Genomic DNA, 22659 nt, shown 5'->3' with positions numbered 1-22659 from the left:
GCAATTTCCAGTCGCCCGACACTAGCAATTTCTGGGCACTCACCATCCTGGAAGGTCATGCGAAGGGGGCTGTGTGGTCCTGGTCTTCTGGTGCCTTTGTCTAGAACATGCCACCCATCTTTGACCCATCTACCTTGAGAAATCGTCTACCTAAATGTTAATATTTATCATTTACAGCTGGCCACTGACCCCTTTCAAAGGTGAAGACAGTAAAATTTATGACAGGCGCCCTATCAGACAACAGAGGAGCATAAAAGCAGGAGGAAGAGTGATAGCCCATCGGTCTGCGGACGTCTGGAGGGCTCCAGCATGGGGCTGCGACCACGCACTTTCCTCCTGGGGCTGCTGCTGCTTCTGGGGCGAGGTGAGTCTGCCTTTTGCTCAGAGGGCAACCGGTGGGTCAGCCCTGCTGGTGTCCCATGTTGCTTCGGCACAGAGCTTGGGAGAGGAATTTTCATGAGCACGAAATGCACAGGTGAGAATAAGCAGGCTACAGCGCTGAGCTTAAGTGCCCACAGCTGTGGGGGGCAGGCAGTTCTTAGGACAGGTGAGAAGTGTGGGCGAGCTACAGCCCCGTGGTGGGGAAGCAAGCCATAGGTGTAGGAGTCGCGAAGACCCGGATTCTAATGCTCTGTGCTGTGTGGCCTTGGGCAAGTCCTACCTCCCTGGACCTTGATTCTTAACATGGAAAAATACCACTATGACCACTAATGGTAAGCACATTTTGATCATTACGTGGGCTTTGTTTGTTTTTGCTGAAAGGGCAGAGGAAGGCAGATTTGAGGATGATGAATTCTAACGGATTGCACTGCGTTCTTTAGTACTACTGACTCTGACTGAAACGAGTGGACTCCAAGCCAGGGCTTTGGATTTCTTCTGAGCTAATGGTTAGAAGACAGTGCCTCTGTCCCTCTTCTCCCAGCCCCTGGCTCTTCCTTCCTCCCTTTGTTCAGAAAGGCGAAGAGGGCCTTAAAGATGATTTTTTAACTGTCTCCAAATGAGAGGCCCGGGCCCAGAGTCAGAAAGCTCTTGCCCTGGAGCCCCCAGAGGGAGAGGAGGAGGTGGGGACAGAGGCCGGGGCCTGGCTGGGGTCCAAGCGCTACTTCGGCTACCTACCTAGGACATGTCAGTCGCCCTCTCTGAGTCGCTGGGTGGGATGCGAGGCCAGAGAGAATGCGAGTGCCTGCTCTGCTTCCTGCACTGGGTGACTGCATTTCCCTGATTATTCCTGAGGCTTAGGAATCCTTATGTTTATGGACCATTTGAATTCTTTCATGCAGTGACTGTTCTAGTGTGTTTCCCGTTTTTTTCAATGGGTTGTCCTTTCTCCCACTGATTTTTTTTTTTAGTTTTTCATATGGGCTGTGCACTTGCTATTTGTTGGTATAACCAACAAATATCTTCTGAGGCTTGTCTTTCATTCTCTTTATGGAGACTTTAAGTGAACAAACTTCTTAATCTGGGGGGAAGTAAAGGGAGACCAGCCAAATGAGAACAAACGGAGGCATGTATTCCAGGGTTGCTATGGTAAAAGCTGCTATCGTTTGCGTTTGGCAGAGACTCCGAGGCAGGCAGGGGAGTGGGAAAGCTTGACGACGGAAAAGGGGAAGGCATCAGGGGCGCTCTTACTGGCGGCTGTTGCCAGGGGGATGCTAGCTGCAGGCGGCTAACTAGAAGCCAGGCATCTTAAATGATTCGTTTGGGAAACATACGTGGCTTTCTCTGGTTGGTCCTGCGTTGGAAGCAGGGACAAAAGTTGGGGAGCTGCAGACATGAGCCAAGTCCTGACTGTTCTAGGCTGATTCCTTGCCCGTCTACTGCAGATGTGTGGGTCACAGTTGTATTGTCATCTATGGTCTGGCCATTGTCTGTTTGTATACTGTCTGTCTGTTTCTAAAGTTTTTTTAATCTTTTCTGGTTTGTGCTCTTTGTGTCTTCTTTAAGAACTTCTCTCTGGCCTCAGGGTCATGAAGATATTATCCTGTATTTCCTTCTAAAAACTTTATAAATTTGCTTTTCTCACTGGGTCTTTTTAAAGACATCTGGGATTGATTTTGGTGACTACTGTAAGAGGAGAACCCAGTTTTATATGTTTTTTCGTGAAGATACCTGGTTGTCTCAGCACCATTTATTGAAAAGTCCGTTGCTTCCTCACCATTCTGAAGAGCCGCCTCTGTTCATATATAAAGGACTCATATGTGCATGCATCTGTTTTAAAACTCTGTTTTGCTTTATTTATCCCATTGTCTACCCCTGTGCCAGTAGCACGTTATCTTAATTCTATAGTTTTGTAGTAAGCTTTATTATTTGTGAGAAACAAGTCTTTCTGTTTTTTCTTCTTCTTTAGAAGTGACTTGGCTTTGAACTTTCATATAAATTTTACTATTTGTCAATTTCTACCCCCCTCCCAAAAACAAACCTGTTGGGCTTTTGATAGAAATTGCTTTTAATTCTGTGAATCAAGTAGGGGAAAATAGGTATCTTTACAATATTGAGTCTTCCAAACCATGAGCTTATAATTAGACCTTTAACGCCTCTCAATGCTTTATAGTTTTCTCTGAGGTCTTGCATATGTTTTGTTAAATTTATTCGTAGGTATCTAACACTTTTGGTGTATGATAAACGGAATGTTAAATTGTCATTTTGAAAATGTTATTGGTATATAGAAATAAATTTTTAATTTTGTACCCAATTAAGCTCTTATAAATTTTAGTAAGTTATCCGTATATTCTTTTGAATTTTCTATATACACAATCCTGCCAGTGATGACGGTCTGGTTGCTCTCTTTTCAGCCTGTGTGCCTTTTCTTTCTTTTGCCTCACTGTGCTGGCTGGTGCCTTCGCTACAACTGTTCAGAGCAGTGATGGTTGGACGCACTCTTGTCTTATTCCCAAGTTCAAAAGGAAAGTGTTTAATGTTTCCTCAGTAAGTGTGGTGTTTGCTACAGGCTTTTCTGTAGCTACTCTTTATGAGACTAAGAAAGTTCTATTTTATTACTAATTTGCTAAGCGGTTTTAAAAAAAAAATCATGAGTGGGTGCTGAATAAATTTTTCTGCACTTATTGAGATGATTGTATGATTTACTCTAATCTGCTAATATGGTGAATTAAGTTAATTGACTTTTTACTATTTTGTTCATTTTTTTCAGTCATTGCTTGTTAAATTCACCAAAGACTGCACATTGCATTTACTTGTGCTGCCTCTTTAAACCCTTTTAATCTAGAGTAGTTCTTTAGCCTTTTTTTCCCCTTTCTTTCTTTTGTATGTGTGTGTGTCCTTGAAAAATTGAGGCTGGCTTTTTTTGTGCCCACTGCAATTTGGATTGGTCCAAACTGTTTCTTTGTTGCTAGAATCAGATTAAACTCTTCAGGTAGAAATACAATGTAGATCATGTTGTGTCCTTGATGTGTAACATTCAGTGATACATGTGACATTAGCAAATATTTTCATTGGTGATGTTAAATTTGATAATTTGGTTAAGGTGGTGTCTGCCAGATTTCTCCCTTGTAAAGGTACCTCCCCCCATGTGATTTATAATTTGTCTGTAGGGAGATACTGTGATACCGAGTGACTGTTCTTATACCCAATGGTTTTTTAGCATCCATTGATGATTCTTGGCTGAATTATTACCATGGTGAGTGTAAGATGGTGATTTTTAAATGGCTGTCATTCCTCCTACTATTGTTAGTTGGCATTCCTCCATAAAAAAAAAGTCTCTTCTCTGCCCCACTCTTTTTAGGTTTTATCTTTCTAATATAAAATGGACATATGGATTCTTTTATTAATCAGTATATTATAACCCAGTCCTGTCATTACTCATTTTAATGCTCAAGTTATTGGCCAGTGAGAGCCACTTCAAGCTGACTCCTGTTTCCCCATCAATTTTTAAGCACTTTTTAGCTTTATGGAACAAGTTATTCCAGGCTAATCTTCTGTTTTCCCTTCCTCACCATGCAATTAGCAACGTCTTTAAGATGCCAATTGATAGGGGATTTTATTTAGAAACCAAGATCGAGATGCTAGGGGTGTTCATTGCTTCTGGAGTGTCATTGTGTCTAAGCTCTCTCAGTGGACAGAGCCAAGAAATATTGTTTTCTTTTTAATGAGATGAATTTATACAGATATCTCCTAATTTTACTTAGAATTAGGCTTTTATCTCCTTCCTCTATTCCGGATTTGTATTGTCCTTATCCCACAGTGTAAGCTGAGGTTACAAAAATATTGATACATTTATTCATTTGCTGAATCCTACAATACATCCAACACAATATTGGAATTACTGAAATAATAACACCACCATAAGCAAAGTTCGAAATCTCTTTGTGGTTCTTTTGTCCTTAGAATATGTCCCACACAGGGTATATAATCAAAATACTTTGATCAAAATCACTTGTATTAACTCTTTTTCTTTTATTCTCTCTGTGTGGTTATGTTATGTATTTGACATGTAGTTAAATTTGTCTCTGTTTCTATTCACTTATAAAGTTTCTCCCATTCTTGATTTTACTTTAGTTTTTGAATATATAAAGCATTAACATGGTTCAAAAGTCAAAACTGTGTGAAAAGATATACCTGGAGAAGTGTCATTCCCATCCCTATCCCATCCATCCCATTTCCACCTATCCCTGTAGGTAACCAATTTCATTATTGTCATATCATTTCTATGTTTCTTTTTGCAAATATATATTCTTATATTTTCTTCCTTCTTGCACAAAGGTAATCTACTATAAACTTCTTTTTCATCTTGATTTTTTTTCACTTAATAGTATATCCTGAAATTACATTATATCTGTTCAGAAATCTTTTTTATTTTTTTCCAGCTGTAGGATATTCCATTATGTACCATATATATTCAACCAGTCTCCCAATATGCACATTAGGTTGTTTCCAGTATTTTGCTACTTTAAGTAATGCTGTCATGAACAATCGTGTACATATGTCTTATTCATGTTTTTGGAGGGAGAGCTTAGGGTAAGTTCCTAGAACTGGGATTTCTGGGTCAAAGGATAAATACACATATAGTTTTGTTAGATATTACCAAATTTCCCCCCAACCATAGGGATTATACCATTTTACATTCCCATTGGCAATATATATGAAAATGCCTACTTCTCCACAGCTTGACAACAGAGTGTATTGTCAGGCCTTAGAATTTTTGCAAATGTCACAGATGAGAAGTAGTATTTTAGTTTTAAATTCTCTGATTGCAAAGGAAGTTGTCTTTTTTTTTTTTAAAGACCATGTGGTCTCAGTTTCCAAAATGCAATGAAAAAGGGTAAGTTCCAAAAGCATCAACACTTTTCAAGTCTCATGCTTGCATCATGTTTGATAATGTCCCATTTACCAAAGCAATTCATATGGCCAACCGCAGGTTTAAGGGGTAGAGAAATAGACTTCTCCTCTTGTTGGGAGGAACAGCAATGTTATACTGCAAAGTGACATACATTCAAGGATGGGAGAGATTTGTGGCCATTTTGCAATATACTTCACCTACGTTCTTTGCTCTTGTTTTCCAGGATTTCATAGCTATTTTTGCATGTTTATTTTTCTTTATGAATTTTAGAAACAATTCGCCTAGCTTTAGAAAAAAAAGGTATTGGTATTTTTATTGGAATTGCCATAAATTTGCAAAATAGAGAGAAATAGGCCACTGTATCTTCTAACCAAGCCAGGCCATATATTGATGTATATGAAGGCTTTTACTTTTTGCTATGTTAATTTTATACTTTCTATCTTGCTAAATTATTTCATTGTTTGAATTAGTTTTATCATTGATTCTCTAGAGTTTTCATGGTTAGTCCCACATTATCAACGAATAAAGATATTTTTCCTTTTTCTGCCTTTACTTCTTTTCTTTTCTGATTGCATTATCTAATTCTCCAATACAATGTTAAATAGCAAGGGTGATAGTGGGGATTCTCACCTTGTTCCTGATCTTAGTAGGAAAGAAATTTCCCCTGTTCAGTTAGATGATGGACTTTGGGAATCATACATACATACATACACATATATGTGTGTTTTGTGTGTTCACATTAAAGATGTATCCACAAAATTGTGTTTTCTTGAGTGTTTTTATTTTTATCAGGAATGAACGTTAAAGTTTGTTGAAGGTCTTTTCAGCATCTATGGAAATAAGTGTATTATTTTTTTCCTTTTAGATTTATTATTATGTTAAATGGTTTGCTAATGTTGAATCATCCATACATTCCTGGAATAAAATCAAGTTGGTCACAGTGTATTTTGTTTTTATATACTGCTGGATTTGGTTTACTAACATTTGTTTAGGATTTTTTCCCTTATATGTTCATGAATGACATTGAACTTGAGATATAACTTTCCTTTCTCTCACTACTGTTGGATTTTGATACCAATGTTATACATTCTCATAAAATAAATTTGGTAGTGTTCCTATTTTTCTCTTTTCTAGAATAGTTTTTAATAATGGAATTATTTTTTTTCCTTTAATTGGTAGTAGAACTCACCAATAAGACCATTTAGGCCTGAAATATTATTTTTTAGTGGGCTTTTGACTACTGACTCAATTTTTTTAATGGTTATAGAATTATTCATATTTATTTCTTCTTAAGTAAGTTTTGGAAAGTTTTATTTTTCACATTTACTTACACACAATTCAGTGGGTCTGCAGTTTGGGATGACTTCAGGGATCTTGTCTCTGTTCCACATAGTGTTGTCTGGGATTGACTTGGAGAGTCTAAAATGCCATATCAGGGGACTTGGTGCTGGGGTGACTTGGGGCTCCTCCACACAGCCTTTATCTCTACATGAAAAGCCTGGGATTCTTTACCTTGTGACTCAGGTCCAAAAAGAGCAAAATTAGAAGCCACAAGGCCTTTTAATGCCTAGACCCAAGAATAATTTCTGCTGCTTCTGTTGGTAAATGCAAGTTTCAAGGCCAGCGTAGATTCAAGGGGAAGGAAATAGACTTCACTTCTTAAGGGGGAAGAGTGGCAAAAGTCATATTGCAAAAGGGCATGCAGGATGGAAGGAAATGCCATGGCCATCTTTGGAAAAATATACAGTCTATGTTGTATATGTGTTTCCTAGTTCATTCATTTTTGTGAGTTAATCTTGCTCAACATTTGTAGTGTATCTTGAATGTGTGGCTTAATATCTTTCATCAGTTTTGAAAATTTCCCAGCTAGTATCTCTTGAAATATTGCTTTTACTCCACTATTTCTGTCTTTTCTTTCTGCGGTGCCAATTAAATGTTTGTTTGCTTTTCTCACTTTATGTGCCATGTCTCTTAGCCTGTCTTCCAATTTTACCATCTTGTTGTCTTTCTATACTGCATTCTAAGAAATTTATTATAACACATATCCTAGTTTATTCATTCCTTCTGTTGTGTCTAATTTGCTGTTTAACCTGATCATAGAAGATTTGGAAAATTGGTTTTATTTTTCAAATTTAATTTACATTTAGTTCTTTACCAAATTTGCAATGTTACTTTTTAAAATAATTTTGTGTTCCTATAAGTATCCTCAAGTTTGTCTTTTATTTATTTACTTATTTTTAAAATTTATTTATTTTTTTGGCTGCGTTTGGTCTTTGTTGCTGTGCATGGGCTTTCTCTAGTTGCGGCGAGCGGGGGCTACTCTTCCGTTGCGGTGCACAGTCTTCTCATTGCGGTGGCTTCTCTTGTTGCGGAGCATGGGCTCTAGGCGAGCAGGCTTCAGTAGTTGTGGCTCGTGGGCTCTAGAGTGCAGGCTCAGTAGTTGTGGCACACGGACTTAGTTGCTCTGTGGCATGTGTAATCTTCCCAGACCAGGGCTCAAACCCATGTCCCCTGCATTGGCAGGCGGATTCTTAACCACTGCACCACCAGGGAAGCCCTAGTTTGTCTTTTATTTTTTAAAACATCCTATTTTTATAATTTTTGTCTGATAATTTCAGTCTCCAAAGTTTTTGATCTATTTCTGCTTTGTTTTTTTCTGCTAATACTTGCTCCTGGTTACCTTGTTTGTTTATGTGCTTGGTTATTTTTAGTGTGTGATGCTTTGACTCCTTGAAAAGTTATTTGTGAGATTCTTTGAGGCCTAGGATGAAGGCCTAGGATGAAGATGGCTGTCTTCAGAGACTATATGAACATCATCTGTCAGGCACTTGGGACATTACCATTAAGGATCACTTCAAACTAAATTTGTTTGAAGAATAGCCAAGCCCCATGCTAAGCACTGTACATATATAGCAGCTTCCCTTTAAGAGGGATGTACTATTCTCCCCATTTTATAGATGAGAAAACTGAGACTCAGAAGTTGAATAACTTGCGCAAGTTCATTCAGCTAATAAGCACAGGAGCCTGAATTTAGTCCTGAGACTGAGTCCAGAGCCAGGGCCTTTCACCATCTCCCTGCATTACAGCAGAGCCCAAGGGAGGAAAGAACCAAACCAAACCAGGGCTTTTGTTTAAGCTTTAAAATGGGCTCACCAAAACCCATATTAAAACAGATTCCTGCTCTGAAAGTTTTGGTTTAGAAAACTGAAACATCATTATCTCAAAACTACAATTGGCTAAAACAAGTTGGCAAGGAAATCCCTGTGCCTAGTAAAATACCATTTTCACTAGAATTTCATTTTCCTGGCATGGGTCAGAAGTTCCCCAGGAGACTGTCATGCTTGTGAATGAAAACTCTTGCCTTGGTAACACACACATGCCAGGCCTGTCGCTGCAAAGCCGAAGGTGGGAACTGGGTGAACTCATTGTGTGAGGAAAGGAATGCCTCTTTCATTATTAGAACAAGTAAAGTTAGTCAACGTTTGTTTCACAAGGGCCTGGAGTCCTTCCTGGAGGATGCCAGCCCAGCCTTCTAGAAATACTCTTTCCAAATAAGAGTAGAAAGCAATCTTGGAGGACTTCTGGTGGCCCACGTCCTTCCAGTTATTGAAGGGGGGTCGGGGGGACTTGCTCAAGTCACCTATCTAGTTGGTGGCAGATGGTGGAACTCTGGTGTCAGACTCTCTCCTCTACATCAGATGCCTGAATCCCCATTCCCAGCCCCCACTTCAGCTCACACACATGCCTCCAAATTCCTGCCCTGAGTAGTGGGCACAGGTATGGGATTTTCTCTGGGGGCTCAGAAGTCCTACTTTCCTGGGATGTCATCTGCACCTTGTAGATTTTGAGGACTTTATTGTCAATCATCATTTTCATCAAGTTGCATTTTTGCTACTGTCAGTTAACTGTCTGAGCGCCTTCTAAGAACTCAAGTAGGGCTGAGCCTGCCTAGGAGATAATAAACCAAATGTAAGGAACCCTCTGGGGAGAGAGAACTGATCTGCATAAAAATCACTGGAGAAGAATTAAGTACCAAAATAGGTGTAAGTAGCTGTAATAAAAGCAACAGGATTCAGAGAACTGAGAGATGAATGTGGGCTGGAGAATTTTCACGTGGGAGGTGAAACTCGATTGAGCGCTGGAGGGTGAGTGGGCTTAAGATAAAGGCAGAGGAACAGGGAGGGCATGCAAGTGGGGGAAACGACATACCCAAAGGCAAAGTCAGGGCTCAACGTGACGGGTTTGAGGAGCAGGGAGTGGGCCTATTGGGCTGAAGGGCAGGGCTGGTGTGGGGGAGGTGACGAGTTAGGTAAAGTGAGGTTCTGAAATCCTTAGATAAGAACAGTAGAGATTATTACAGTGTCTTTTTGCTTAAAGAGACTTCTAAAGTGATTTAATCCAAATCTGTTACTTTTACATTTTAAAAACCTAAACCCTATATATAAAATAGATAAACAAGTTCCTACTATATAGCACAGGGAACTATATTCAACATTCTGTAATAAACCATAATGGGAAAGAATATGAAATGGAAAATATATATGTATAACTGAATCATTTTGCTGTACACCAGAAACTAACATAGCATTGTAAATCAACTATACTTCAATTAAAAAAAATTTTTTTTAAACCCAAAAAAACAAAAAACTAAGCCTTAACAGAGGTTAAGTGACCAGTTCAAGGTCATGCAGCAAGTCTAGAATTTGGATTTGCTGTATTGGGAAGGGGAAACTATTAAAGGTTCTTCAGCAGAGGAGTGGCCTAATGGAAGTGGTATTTTGGGCAGGATGAGTCTGCTGGCTTCAGACATAAAAGGTCATGCATTGAAAGAGGCAACACACTGGTGAGTCAGAGGCTCACCTGGCTCTTAGAAAGAGGCCCAGCAGGGAGTTTGCTGGGCTCTGGGAAGGCCAAGTGCTTTCCTCCTGAGTTAGGCAGCCATTTCCTCTTGCACTCTTGCATCTCAGGGAGAAGCAGTGGTCCTCGAGCAATGCTCCCTTCTTCAGACCAGAACCTCCCAGTTGTCTCTGGGAGGAGACCTTCCCGATGGGGGAGACATGAGGCCCCCACACAGTTTCCTGGGATTCCCCCTCCTGTTGGAGCTCACTAATCCTTGCTTCTGCCCCCATCTGGCTTTGGGGGTCCCTGGTCCCTTTAAATTCTGGCCCCTGGGGGCTGAGGCAAAGCTGGAGCAGAGTGATGGTGGAGGAGGGGTCAGGGCTCTGACCTGCCACTGCCCAGGACCACTTGTTCATCTTTACCATGGGACTCTCTTCTTTGGGTTGTTCCTTCCTGGCTGTGGCCCTGCCTCAAGTGTCCCCATGAGGAGATTAAGGAAAATACAATCTAAAAGGGAAGCAGTCCTTGTCTGAGGTCATATAATGAGCCAAGGGCCAAACGTCAAGCCAGCTTTGAATGTGCTCTCTCCTGTTAGGACTGCTCCTTAGAACCATCTTCCCTCTCCTGGGGCACAAGATGTTTGAGTGTGAGTGTTGGGTGGGCATCAGAGATGGAGACGGGAGGGTGCGTTGGTCTCTGTCCAGGATGGAATTTGTAGTAAGTGTCTCCCCGGGGTCATCAGCACGGGACATGGGTATTTAAAGAACGGTGGTTTGGGACTTCCCAACCCAAATTATCTCTGATTTTTTAATAATCTCATCAGACTAAAGGTTGTGTCTACCCAAAAGTTGTAAGAGTGTTAATTCTAAATCGTTTTTTTGGCATTCCTGCTGTTAAATCTATTTAGATTGACTGCTGGGTAAGGTAAGGACAGCTGAAAATACCTTTCTTGTAGACACGGCAAAAGAACAAATTTCCGTATGTTGGCAACTCGGGCTATAGAACAACACACGCAAAAAACCTTTTTATAATTGCCTTTTAAAACATTTTTATTTTATATTGGACTATAGTCCATTTATGATATTGTTAGTTTCAGGTGTACAGCAAAGTGATTCAGTTATACATATACGTATCTTTATTCTTTTTCAGATTCTTTTCCCATTTAGGTTATTACAGAATATTGAACAGAGTTCCCTGTGCTATACAGTAGGTCCTTGTTGGTTATCTGTTTTATATATAGTCGTGTGTATATGTTAATCCCAACCTCCCCATTCCCCACCTTTCCCCTTTGGTAACCGTAATTTTAACAGACTTTGGTCCCAAGGAAAGCAGGCCAGACTAGGTTAAGGAGAACTGAGCTCCACACACAGCCTTCGATAACTTGCTGAGTGGTCTTTGGCAAGTTTGCTAACCTCTCTGGGTCTTGGTTTGCTGAGGTATTAAACGAGATGATCTCAAAGTTCAGCCCACCGCAGCCATTCTAGAATTCTAAGACAGAGGTCAGTCTAGCTACCCCAGAAAGGTTCTCTGGCCCTTGGGCTGCCCTCACCGACTGCGGCACGTGGGTGCCCAAGCACCCCGATAGCATCCTGTGCTCCTCAGAGCACTGTTGGTATAAGAGCAGCAGCCGTGCCGGCCCTGGGCGGTGCCTGCCCGCAGGTCGAAAACAGCATCCCACAGGCCCTAAGTGTGAATGGGCATAAGATGCTGCACAGGGCGACCGGCAAAGCCCAGAAGACCTGCTTACAGCCCAGGACAGCACAGAAGACAAACCCTGGCTGACTTGGACCCTCCCCTTCCCAGCTTACCCAGGTAGCTCACCGGTTAGTGGATGGCAGTGCTGGTGCGAGGCCTGACCCTGCCCTTGCTGGTGTGGTTTGTGTGAGCTGGTGAAAAGTTACCTAGCCTCTCTAGAGCCTGTCAATCCTGCCTCTACTTACCCTTTAGGGTTGCTGTGAGGACATTGCACTTTTTCAAAGAGCCCCCAGACTTAATGTACACTGAAGAGTGGCCTTAATTCCGCATGTGTTGGCCTTGACTGTCCTTCCCACTGCCCAGGGCATATGCCTCCCATTCATCCAGGGAGACAAGTCCTCCCTTGCAAGTGTGTGGCCTCTCCTATTCACACGGTGCTTTCCTGTTCTCGCAAGAAGCCCGTGAAGAAGCCAGGGAAGCCAGTCTCATCCCCATTTTATAGATGGGGAAGTCAAGGTCCAGAGAGATTGATGCTTGATCAAGGTTACAACATGGCCATCTTTCTTCAAGGCAGGGATGGAGGTGGAAAATTGTGCTCTAGACACAGTATAAGTAAAAAATAATAACAAAAAAATAAAGGAAATCTACTAATTAAGAGAGCATGAGTTGTTTTAGTTTTGCTTTTGAAATCACACTCCCTACCCCTGGCCAGCTGTTGGGCTGACAAGCTTTGGGTTTCCTTGAAGAGTCAGGGCTGTTAACCTCAGAAGCACACGAACATCACTCAAAGGGCTTTGAAAATCTGCTGGGGTCCAGCACACCAAGGCCCCCCACCCCCAGGCCAATCCAATCTGAATCTCAGTGTTGGGGGCTGGGCAACAGGCAGTGGGTTGAGAACCAGTGGTTCAGAGGGGCCTCCCAGAGGAGAACCGTGTGTGACTTTGCCTTGCCAAGACCTAATACTATGATGGCCCTTTGTTGGCTCCAGGACCCCAGTGGTCACAGCTCTGTCCAACTTGGAAGATTGATCTCAGCCAAACCTGTTCCTCAGAGTGTGCACACACATTCTGTTTCCTACCTAGCAGGGTGGAAAAGTACTTGTCTTTTTCCCTTATTGACCATACTGAGGTGGTAGTTTTTCAGGGAGCTCTAAGCCCTTCATAGATCCACGAGCTTGAGGCTAAAACAACCTTCCAAATGGGAAAATTCCCTTGGGATTCCATGATTGGGGTCCAGTCAGGCCACAAGTGCTTTGACAATTTCTCCCACAATACCTCGGGGTGCTATGGGAAAGGCAAGAATTTTTCTTCCATTTACTGGTGGGAAGCAGAATGGGAAGCAGAGTGGGAAGCCCTGGAGTGAGGGCCCAGGAGTCAGTGGGGATAGGACCCAGGGGTCCTAAGTCTCCATCCGGGTCCTCAGGTCTAAACACTTAGATTCCAGGTACAGCCTCTTTGTGACGCCCCAGGGCAGTTATCAGGGATGATTTAGATCATCAGGGTAAACACGAACTCTCTAGTTATATAAGGAAATCCCAGAATATTGAGACTGGAAGTATCTGAAAAATGGTCTGTGCTTAATCATCTCTCTTATACGGATTATAATAATCATAACTACCAGTTACTGAACCTTTAGCACATGTCAGATACCATGCTGATATCATGTTTACATGTGATTAATCCTTACAGCAACTCCACAAGGCAGGTGTTATCAACCTCACCTTATAGGTGAGGAAACGGAGGCATGGAGAGATTGACTAGACCAAGGGTGTCCAAGCTCCTAACACCTGCCTGGTGTATGTACCACATGCCCCCCATGGTCCCCACCCGCTGCCTGGACCAAGTGCCCTGGGCGGCCCCATTCTTTTTTTTTTTTTTTTTTTTAACATCTTTATTGGAGTATAATTGCTTTACGATGGTGTGTTAGTTTCTGCTTTATAACAAAGTGAATCAGCTATACATATACATATATCCCCATATCTCTTCCTTCTTGTATCTCCCTCCCTCCCATCCTCCCTATCCCACCCCTCTAGGTGGTCACAGAGCACCGAGCTGATCTCCCTGTGCTATGCGGCTACATTCTTATTCAGGTAGCTCTAGCTATTCTACCAAGGGACAACCTGTCTCCACTGGTCCAGTCCTGGTTTGGGGGCCACATGGAACAAGGCCATCCCCCTTGGTATCCAGACCTTTCAGACACTGAAGGAAGTTCTCATGCAGCCCCCTAAGCTTCTCTTTTCTGTTCTTCCCAAGTATGCTTAAAAATGATATCTGACTCTCTGTGCTTCAATGTGTCGTACCTGTTCTATGATCTTTTCTCCTCCTTTCTTGTCTTCTTTGGATTAAACATTTCTATTGTTTCAGTTCCCCCACAGTATCCTGCCCAATATTAGCTTGCTGATTATACATTTTTGTTATTTTGGTATTTGATTATAACATGCATCCTTGTTATATTAAAGTCTAATATAAATGAGTACTTTAATCACTCCCCAGATAAAGAAAAACCTTACAACAGTGTAACTCCATTTAACTCCATTCACATCTGCCCACAGCAATACGTTACATATATTTTAAACTCCACACTATTATTTTTTATTTTTTGTATTGGAGTTGGCAAACATTTTTTCTGTAAAGGGCCAAACAGTAAATATTTGGTTTTGTGGATCATGTATGGTCTCTACCACATATTCTTCTTTGTTTTATAACCCTTTAAAAATGTAAATATCATTCTTATCTAGTGAGCCATACAAAAATAGGCTGTGGGCAGATTTAACCTATGAGCCATAGTTTGCTGGCTTCTGTTTTATACAGGCAATATTATTTTGGATTTGCCTACATGTTTACTTTCTGTACGTCATCTCTTCTTACATTACCATGCTTGCATGTGGGGTCATCTTCCTTGTAGCATTTTGAATATGTCATTCCACTGCCTTCTGGCCTCCACCGTTTCCGATAAGTTGACTGTTAATTGTAATGTTGGTCTCCTATGCATGAAAAGCTGTTTTTCTTCTGCTGTTTGAGCTTTTTTTTTTTTTACCTTGGCTTTAAGCTACACCTGGACACATCAATTATTACAGTTGATGTGTCTAAGTAAAATTGTGTTTTTCTTACCTAAAGTGGTTGTTTTGTTTGTTTGCTTTTGTTTTTATCCCTGCTTCTTTGATCTGTGACTCAATATTTTTCACCAAATGTGGGAAATTTTCAGCCATTATCTCTTCAAATCTTTTTCTGCCTCTTTCTCTCTCTGCTTCTTCTGGGACTCATTACCTGTATGTTTTGTATGCTTGACTGTATCCACAGACCTCTGAGGCTCTATTTTTGTTTCTTCAATCTCTTTTCCTCTGTATTTTTCAAAAATGTACTTTCTATTGATCTGTCTTTAAGTTTACAGATTCTTTTTTCTGCCACCTCAAGTCTGTTACTGAGCCCATCTAGTAAATCTTTCAGTTATTTTATTTTTCATCTCTGGAATTTTCTTTTTATAGCTTCTATTTGTTGAGTCTTTAAACTTCACATTTTTCTTTAATTCTTTGAACATAGTTTCATTAATTCTTTGAACTTATATGTAATAGCTACTTTGAAGACCTTGCCTGGAAAACCCAACATCTGGGCCCACTCAGAACACGTTTTCATTGGCTTCTTTTTTTTCTGGAGTATGGGTCTCACTTTTCAATTTCATGGCACATCTAGTAACTTTTGGTTGAAAACTGGACATGTCTGATAAAATTTAACAATTTTTTATATTCCATTTCTGAGGGTTGTTGGTTCATTTTTCAGTAACCTGCCTGGAATTAAACTGTGGAATCTGTTTCCCTACAGTGGACAGCCACTGATGTCTTTGCTCAGTTTTTTATTTCTTTTTTTTTTTTAACCTGGCATCCTAGGAGTCACCCCTGAGTCTGCATGGTTTAGTGATCAGTGATTTGGACAGAGGTAGTATCCAAAGACCTTGAATTTGTAAGGCTCTGTTTATCGGTCTGTGTGTAGGGTGGGGAATGAACACAAAGTTGCAGACAATTCTCAAGTTTTTCTTCACTTTAATTTTACATGGGGCTCTTTCAGGTCTTCCCAGAACAAACACAGACTCCCAGCCAACCAGGAATATGTGAGGTGTATCTCTGCCCTTCCCTTTTCCTCCTTCTCATTCCTGGATCGCCCCACTGAATATCCCATTGGTTTACTCCTCACCCCAACTGGGAAAAAAACATCAGGCTAACAAAGCTGCAGATATTATCCCTTTATTTCCACATTATTCCACCACTTTTCACTGTCTATTGTCTGTTGGGATTTTTTTCTCTCTCTTGGTTTCTGTTTATTTGGTATTATCTCCTGGTAATTTTTTTTTTTTTTTTTATTGAAAGCCAGGCATTGTGTATGAGAAATTAGATAACTGTATGTTCCAGATGGTGCTGTCTTCTTCCATAAAGGCTTTACTTTGGGCAAGCAGTTAGGTAGGGGCAGATCACCCTAATCTAATACTGGGAATCGAACTGACTCAAAGCTGGGCTTCAGTCTTTTTGGAGGCTGGTCTATTTCCACTTTATCCATCTTCCAAGGGTCTAGCTCTTTGAAGTCCCAAATAAAAGACTGGGACATTCACCAGGGCACCTCCTCCTTGATGGGCACTGGACTCCAATGTTTCCCCCCAGCTCTGTGGACAGTCTGAAGCTCTGCCCAGCATATTAGCCACTTAGCTGCTGATTTCTGTTGCCCATGATTTGGCAAGTGTTTCAAGGGTAAAAACAGCATCAAATGTTGGACGCACTCTCTCTACTGTCCTTTTCTCTGGCTCTTTACTCCTCAAGTTCTTGCTGCCTTTATGACTCTCAACAGATGGGCACACTTGCACACACACACACACACACACACACACACAAAATGGGGAAATGCATGATTTAATGTCTGCAGAGGAAAAAAATTAGGCCCAGAAGATTCCATGATGTTTTCAGGGAAAGATGTAGGGATCCATCTCTTGTCTTCGAAAACAAGCTCTTCTGAGCCCCTTTAAAACCTTTTAGATTTAGAGTCAGCAGATAGGGTCTCTCAACCCAGCCCCACCTCTCTAAAGAAAAATTTAAACTTTCATTGCTATAAATTATACTAATAATGACATCTGTCTCTCTGGATTATTTTTTTCTTTTTTTTTTTCTTTTCTAAATGCCCTTGTTGATTATCCATTCCATGTATAATAGTTTGCATCTGCTAACCCCAACCTCCCACTCCATCCCTCCCCCAACCCCACCCCCTTGGCAACCATAGGTCGGTTCTCTATGTCCATGAGTCTGTTTCTGTTTCGTAGATAGGTTCATTTGTGTCATATTCTAGATTCCACATATAAGTGATATCATATGGTATTTATCTTTCTCTTTCTGACTTACTTCACTTAGTATGATAATCTCTAGTTGTATCCATGTTGCTGCAAATGACGTTATTTCGTTCTTCTTTCTGTAGTTCTTTTAAGTGGTAGTTTAGGTTGTTTATTTGAGATTTTTCTTGTTTTTTGAGGAAGGCCTGTACTGCTATGAACTTCCCTCTAAGAACTGCTTTTGCTGTATCCCATAGATTTTGTAAGATTGTGTCTCTGGATTGATAATGAAACAACTTCTTTCGTCAAAATTAACAGATTTCAATATATACTTTGTGCAGGCACTGGGCCAGATCTTCTGCTTATATTATTCAATTTTTAAAAATTTATAAATTAAAGAGTACAAGCATATCCATGATGATAATTTTTTTTTTTTTTTAAGAAAACTGCTAGTTTCAACAGAGACCAAAAGCTTTCTTTGAGGAGCAATTTTTTTACTTCTCAGGCGTGAAGCCTGGAGGACCAGGAGATGTGCTGAGTGGGACATTTCTCAAAGACCAGGGGAGAGTCGCTCTAGCACCTATGTTCCTCTACTTGTGAAGGTGCTGGCAAAGGCCAATGAGGAGCTGTGGCAGCAGCAACCAGCCTGGTAATCTAGAGATGGATCCCAGGCACCCAGTGGGGATGCCTAGGGCTAAGGGATATTGCTGATCACCAGAGATGTGATCTTCCCATTTCACCTTGATGACCTCTTTTCAATAGTGTCTAGATCAGGGGGGTGGGATGAATTGGGAGATTGGGAATGACACATATACACTATTGGTACTATGTATAAAATAGATAACTAATGAGAACCTACTGTGTAGCTCAGGGAACTCTACTCAGTGCTCTGTGGTGACCTAAATGGGAAGGAAATCCAAAAAAGAGGGGATATATGTATACGTATAGCTGATTCACTTTGCTGTACAGTAGAAACTAACACAACATTGTAAAGCAACTATACTCCAATAAAAATTAATTATAAACAAAAATAGTGTCTAGATCAGACATTGGTTCACAAACAACGGCCCATGGGCCAAATCCAGCCCTCTGCCACTTTCTGTATGACCTGTGAGCCAAGAATGATTTTTACATTTTTAGATCGATTTTTTTTTCACGTGGACATCTAGTTATTACAGCATCATTCGTTGAAAAGACTGTCTTTTCTCCATTGTGCTGCCTTTGCACTCTTGTCAAAGAGCAGTTGACTCTATTTATGTGGGTCTGTGTCTGGGCACTCGCTCTTGTTCCATGGGTCTGTTTGTCTGTTCTTCTGCCAGTATCATCCTGTAGCTTTATAGTAACTTTTGAATTTGGGCAGTGTCAGTCCTCTGACTTTGTTCTTCTCCTTTGATATTCTGTTAGCTATTCTGGGTCTTTTGCCTCTCCATATAAACTTTTTTTTTTTTTTAATTTATTTAGTTTTGGCTGTGTTGGGTCTTCATTTCTGTGCGAGGGCTTTCTCTAGTTGTGGCAAGCAGGGGCCACTTTTCATCGCGGTGCGCGGGCCTCTCACTATCGCGGCCTCTCTTGTTGCGGAGCACAGGCTCCAGACGCACAGGCTCAGTAGTTGTGGCTCACAGGCCCAGTTGCTCCGCGGCATGTGGGATCTTCCCAGACCAGGGCTCGAACCCATGTCCCCTGCATTGGCAGGCAGATTCTCAACCACTGCGCCACCAGGGAAGCCCCTCCATATAAACTTTAAAATCAGTTTGTTGATATCCAAAAAGTTTTTTACATTTTTAAATGGTTGAGAAAAATAAAAAGAAAGGTATTTAATGGCACATGAAAATTATATGAAATTCAAATGTCTCTATAATTTGTCTACATGTTATCTATGATGGTTTTCACAGTACAACAGCAGAGCTGAGTATTTGTGACAGAGACTGTATAGTCTGCAAAATCTAAAATATTGACTATATTGAAGAAGTTTGCTGGGCCCTGGTCTAAATCTTAGGCTGTGACTTACACTTAGTTTGGTTCTGAGCACGGCCTATGGGGCCAGACTGCCCATTTTCAAATCCTTCCATCACCAAGTGTTCACTGTGTCACCTTTAAAATGTCACTTACCCTTTCTGGGCCTGTTTCTTAACTGTAAAGTGGGGATGATAGCATTTATCTCATAGAGTTGTTGTGAGGAGTAAATGAATTATTTCACGTAAGTGCTTAGAACAGTGCCTGGCACCTAGAAGCCGCATGTAAGTGTTGACTACCATATACATTTTTATCCTGGCTTAAAAACAATGTTACCAAAATGGTCTCAAATCTCTGCCCTGCGAATTCACCTACCCCACTACTCCCAGAGTGATGATCATCTTAAAACACACCCTAACAGTCATCTCTTCAAAGACTGGTCATGGCTTCCTGTTGCCTGTGGAACAGACTGGCATTCACAGCTCCACAGCCCAGCTGCCATCTGTCTGTGCAGCCTCATCTACCCTGCCCTGCCCTGCCCTGACCTCCCCTCCCCTCCCCTCCAGTTATGAACCCTTTGCTCCAGCCCTTCCAAGCACTCCGTGTTTGTCCACACCTCAACACCTTCCCATCATGCGGTTCTTTCTGCACAGAAGCATTTCTTCCGGGAATTTCAAAAGGGTCACTGAGATCTGGGGGCAGGATACAACCAACATTCCTGTTACGAGCTCCGAAGTGGAAATCAGTGCCTGATCTCACCGTGGGCGTGAAATGGAAATATACTCTTGTTCCTCATGAAACTCCAGATAAATTCTTTTCAGGGTCAAAAAGTAAAGCTGCAAAAGAAGGGTGGGGTGGCAAAGAAATCAAGCCCTCTCCCCCAAGTCAGGTCTCCCTTCAGCCTTGTCTGATGCTGTCTGGGGGTTCTTGCATGATATGCCTTTACAAGGAGTGGGTGCTCTGGGCAGAGAACTGAGTGGGGAGAAGCCAGAGGAAGCAAGGGAGCCAGACCTCTGATTACATATCAGTATCATAAATGTTTCTTGAAGGTGTTGAAGTAAGCATCAAGATTATGTAACAGTGTGAAAAAAAGCTCATGATGCAACATTAAAGGGAGCTTGTAGGATACAGCATTGCATCCACATTGATTACAACTGAATAAATGTGTGACTGACCAGGAGCCTGATGGTGGACAGGCGGGTGTGAGCATATGAAACCACTCTTGGGCTCTAGGGGTAGTGGCACCGTGGGTGATTGTCTTGGTTCCTTTATTTAAAAATGAGTGCTGTTATTGTACACTACACTATTATTTCTGTAGCTAAAAGTTTGATGGTAGGTTTGATGGGAAAACTCATTAGCTTATAAAATGAGTCTCTCATTGTACATATATTATATTTTTAAAAAGTAAAATAAAATTAAAAGTTTTAAAAGACTGGCCCAAAGTAAGCTGGGACAAGGACAATGTCTTAGCAGCTCTCCACCTGCCTTTTCTTCCTCTCTGCCTCACAGTCAGTAAGCCCACTGGAGACAGCCCCTCTCCAGCTACTGTGTATAGTTATGGCTAAGCTCCTAAGCTCACATCACCTTCAGACTGTTCCCGGATGTCCTCTGCCTTCCCTCATTTGTCCTGGATCCCCAAACAACAGCAGCTATTTGTCCAACATTACTCTCCCGGAGAGTTCTGCCCTTCGCTAAGGAACCAATAGAGGCATCTGTGGTAATGTGCCCATGAATGATATAAGGTCATTGCTGACCCCTCCCAGGTAGCACTTTTGCTTTTCATCCTGGGGATTCTGATTAATAGGCTGCATTAATGGAAGCACAGTGTCCCAAACAATGGAGGTGATAGTTGAAGGAATGGAACCTGGACTTTCCTAACACAAGGGACGTTACTGAGCAGGGCACATAGGTCGGGCAGGGAGGAAGGGCACGAAAGCTGCAAATCTGGGTGGGAGTTAATTTCCAGCTAAATAACCTGAACTGTTTTTGCTTTCTTTTAGGAACTACCCAGGCCCATACCTCCCCTGGAGAGAACACACTGGAAGAGCAGCTATGGCCAGAGGTCAGTGCTTTGTCCTCACAGGAGGGGGAGTGAGTTCCCTTCTAGAGGGTGAATCTAAGTCTTGATGCAAGTTGGCAGGTTCCCTCCCTGAGGCCTTGAGGGAATGGGCTAGATGAGTGGCTTCTCCGGGGACAGCCGGGCTGCCTGACAGAGCAGAGCCGTACCTCCTGGAATTTGGGGCGCATCATCCCTGCAGAGTGAGCAGGTGGTTCCCAGAAGTGTCTGGAAAGAGTATCGATGGGCTGGTTATCTCTGTGAACCTTGAAGCAGATGCTGGGAGTTATCCGAAGGCATCTGGGTGAGATCTTCCCAGAACATCTACAAGATAAGAGTTGAGAGTAAATGCTTTATCTCTTACCGAAATTGGTAATTCACGAGAAATTAACTTGCGTCTCCTTGTGACAGAGAGATGTGGTCAAGCAACTCATTTACTGCACATTTTTACCCCATTGGAGTATTTCCCCTTCCACTCTCAATTCTGGGGAGAAAACGTATAACCTCCCTTCCCAAAGCCCTCCATGTGATTCACAGAAGCAGAGGCTGCTCTGGATTTTCACGGGCGTCTGAGGAGGCCAAGAGGTCCTGAGGACCCCAGCACTGGCCACCCATTCCCTCCTGTGCTCTCAGCAGCCCCTCTGGGCTTAGGACACATGCCGTTCCAGTGGGAATGTGAGAGTCTCCCTGTTTCCACTTTATCCAGTTACCAGCAGCAAATAGCATAATGCCTCATATACCTACTTTCGTGTAAATAATCAAATTTAAAGAAGGAAAGCAGATAATACAGAAAACATAATAGGATAGAATCGATTTAAAAATTTTTCAGTCTAGATATACTGGGTCTCTTCTTAATGATTTCTTTTTTATTGTAAAATATACATAACATTTACCATTTTTGAGTATACACGTTCAATGGCATTAAGTATATTCACATTGTTGTGCACCTGTCACCACTATCTATCTCCAGAACTTTCTCACTGTTCCAAGAATTGTTCTTATTCTTTATCCTCCCTCCCTCTCCACCCCACTGTTCTGGGGTATCCTTAACTGCCATCTGCTAAAATCATTGTCAATAGGCACGTGTCCCCTTTTACTAGGTGAACTGGGTAAGGGGTTAGAAGAACATGACTATGGAAAGTTGTTGCTTCTGGATTTTGAGCCTAGTACAACAAGTACGTGGTCATTTCTACACCAAGTTTTCAGGACCTGTAATATTTCCATACAAGGCAGTTGATGTTTCTGATGTTCGGTTTCAGCGGCAGAGCCTGAAGAGTTTTCCATTCTCATGCAACTCAAAGAAGTCAGGATCTGATGTGCCTTCTAACTCAGGTATGTGACGCTGAGCCATGAGCCAGGAAGGCCAGCGTCTTCTCTCTGGTGTGGCCAGCAGAGGCTCCAACACTACTCCTCTTGCACTTTTTGGCTCTTCAAGTCTTCCCTCTTCCCCATCCCTAGTCCTTCCTCTTTTGGCCCCCTCAGTCATTCCTATGGAGGGACACAGCCCAACACACCACGC

The 22659-nt window shown here is 41.8% G+C and overlaps 1 protein-coding gene across 1 annotated transcript in view; it reads left to right on the top strand.

The window, feature by feature from the left end:
- The first annotated feature begins 309 nt into the window (after window positions 1-309).
- The window catches only part of PLB1 (phospholipase B1), a 122769-nt gene continuing 100419 nt past the window's right edge, over window positions 310-22659 (top strand). The window contains exons 1-3 of the mRNA XM_059942613.1: window positions 310-364; window positions 21085-21146; window positions 22400-22472. Of these exons, the coding sequence (XP_059798596.1) occupies window positions 310-364; window positions 21085-21146; window positions 22400-22472 (190 nt within the window). The remainder of the gene's footprint in view (window positions 365-21084; window positions 21147-22399; window positions 22473-22659) is intronic.

The sequence above is a fragment of the Balaenoptera ricei genome, chromosome 13 (genome assembly GCF_028023285.1).
Source record: "Balaenoptera ricei isolate mBalRic1 chromosome 13, mBalRic1.hap2, whole genome shotgun sequence".
Classification (NCBI taxonomy): domain Eukaryota; kingdom Metazoa; phylum Chordata; class Mammalia; order Artiodactyla; family Balaenopteridae; genus Balaenoptera; species Balaenoptera ricei.
The sequence above is the reverse complement of the archived record's forward strand: the minus strand, read 5'-3'. Positions and strand labels throughout refer to the sequence as shown.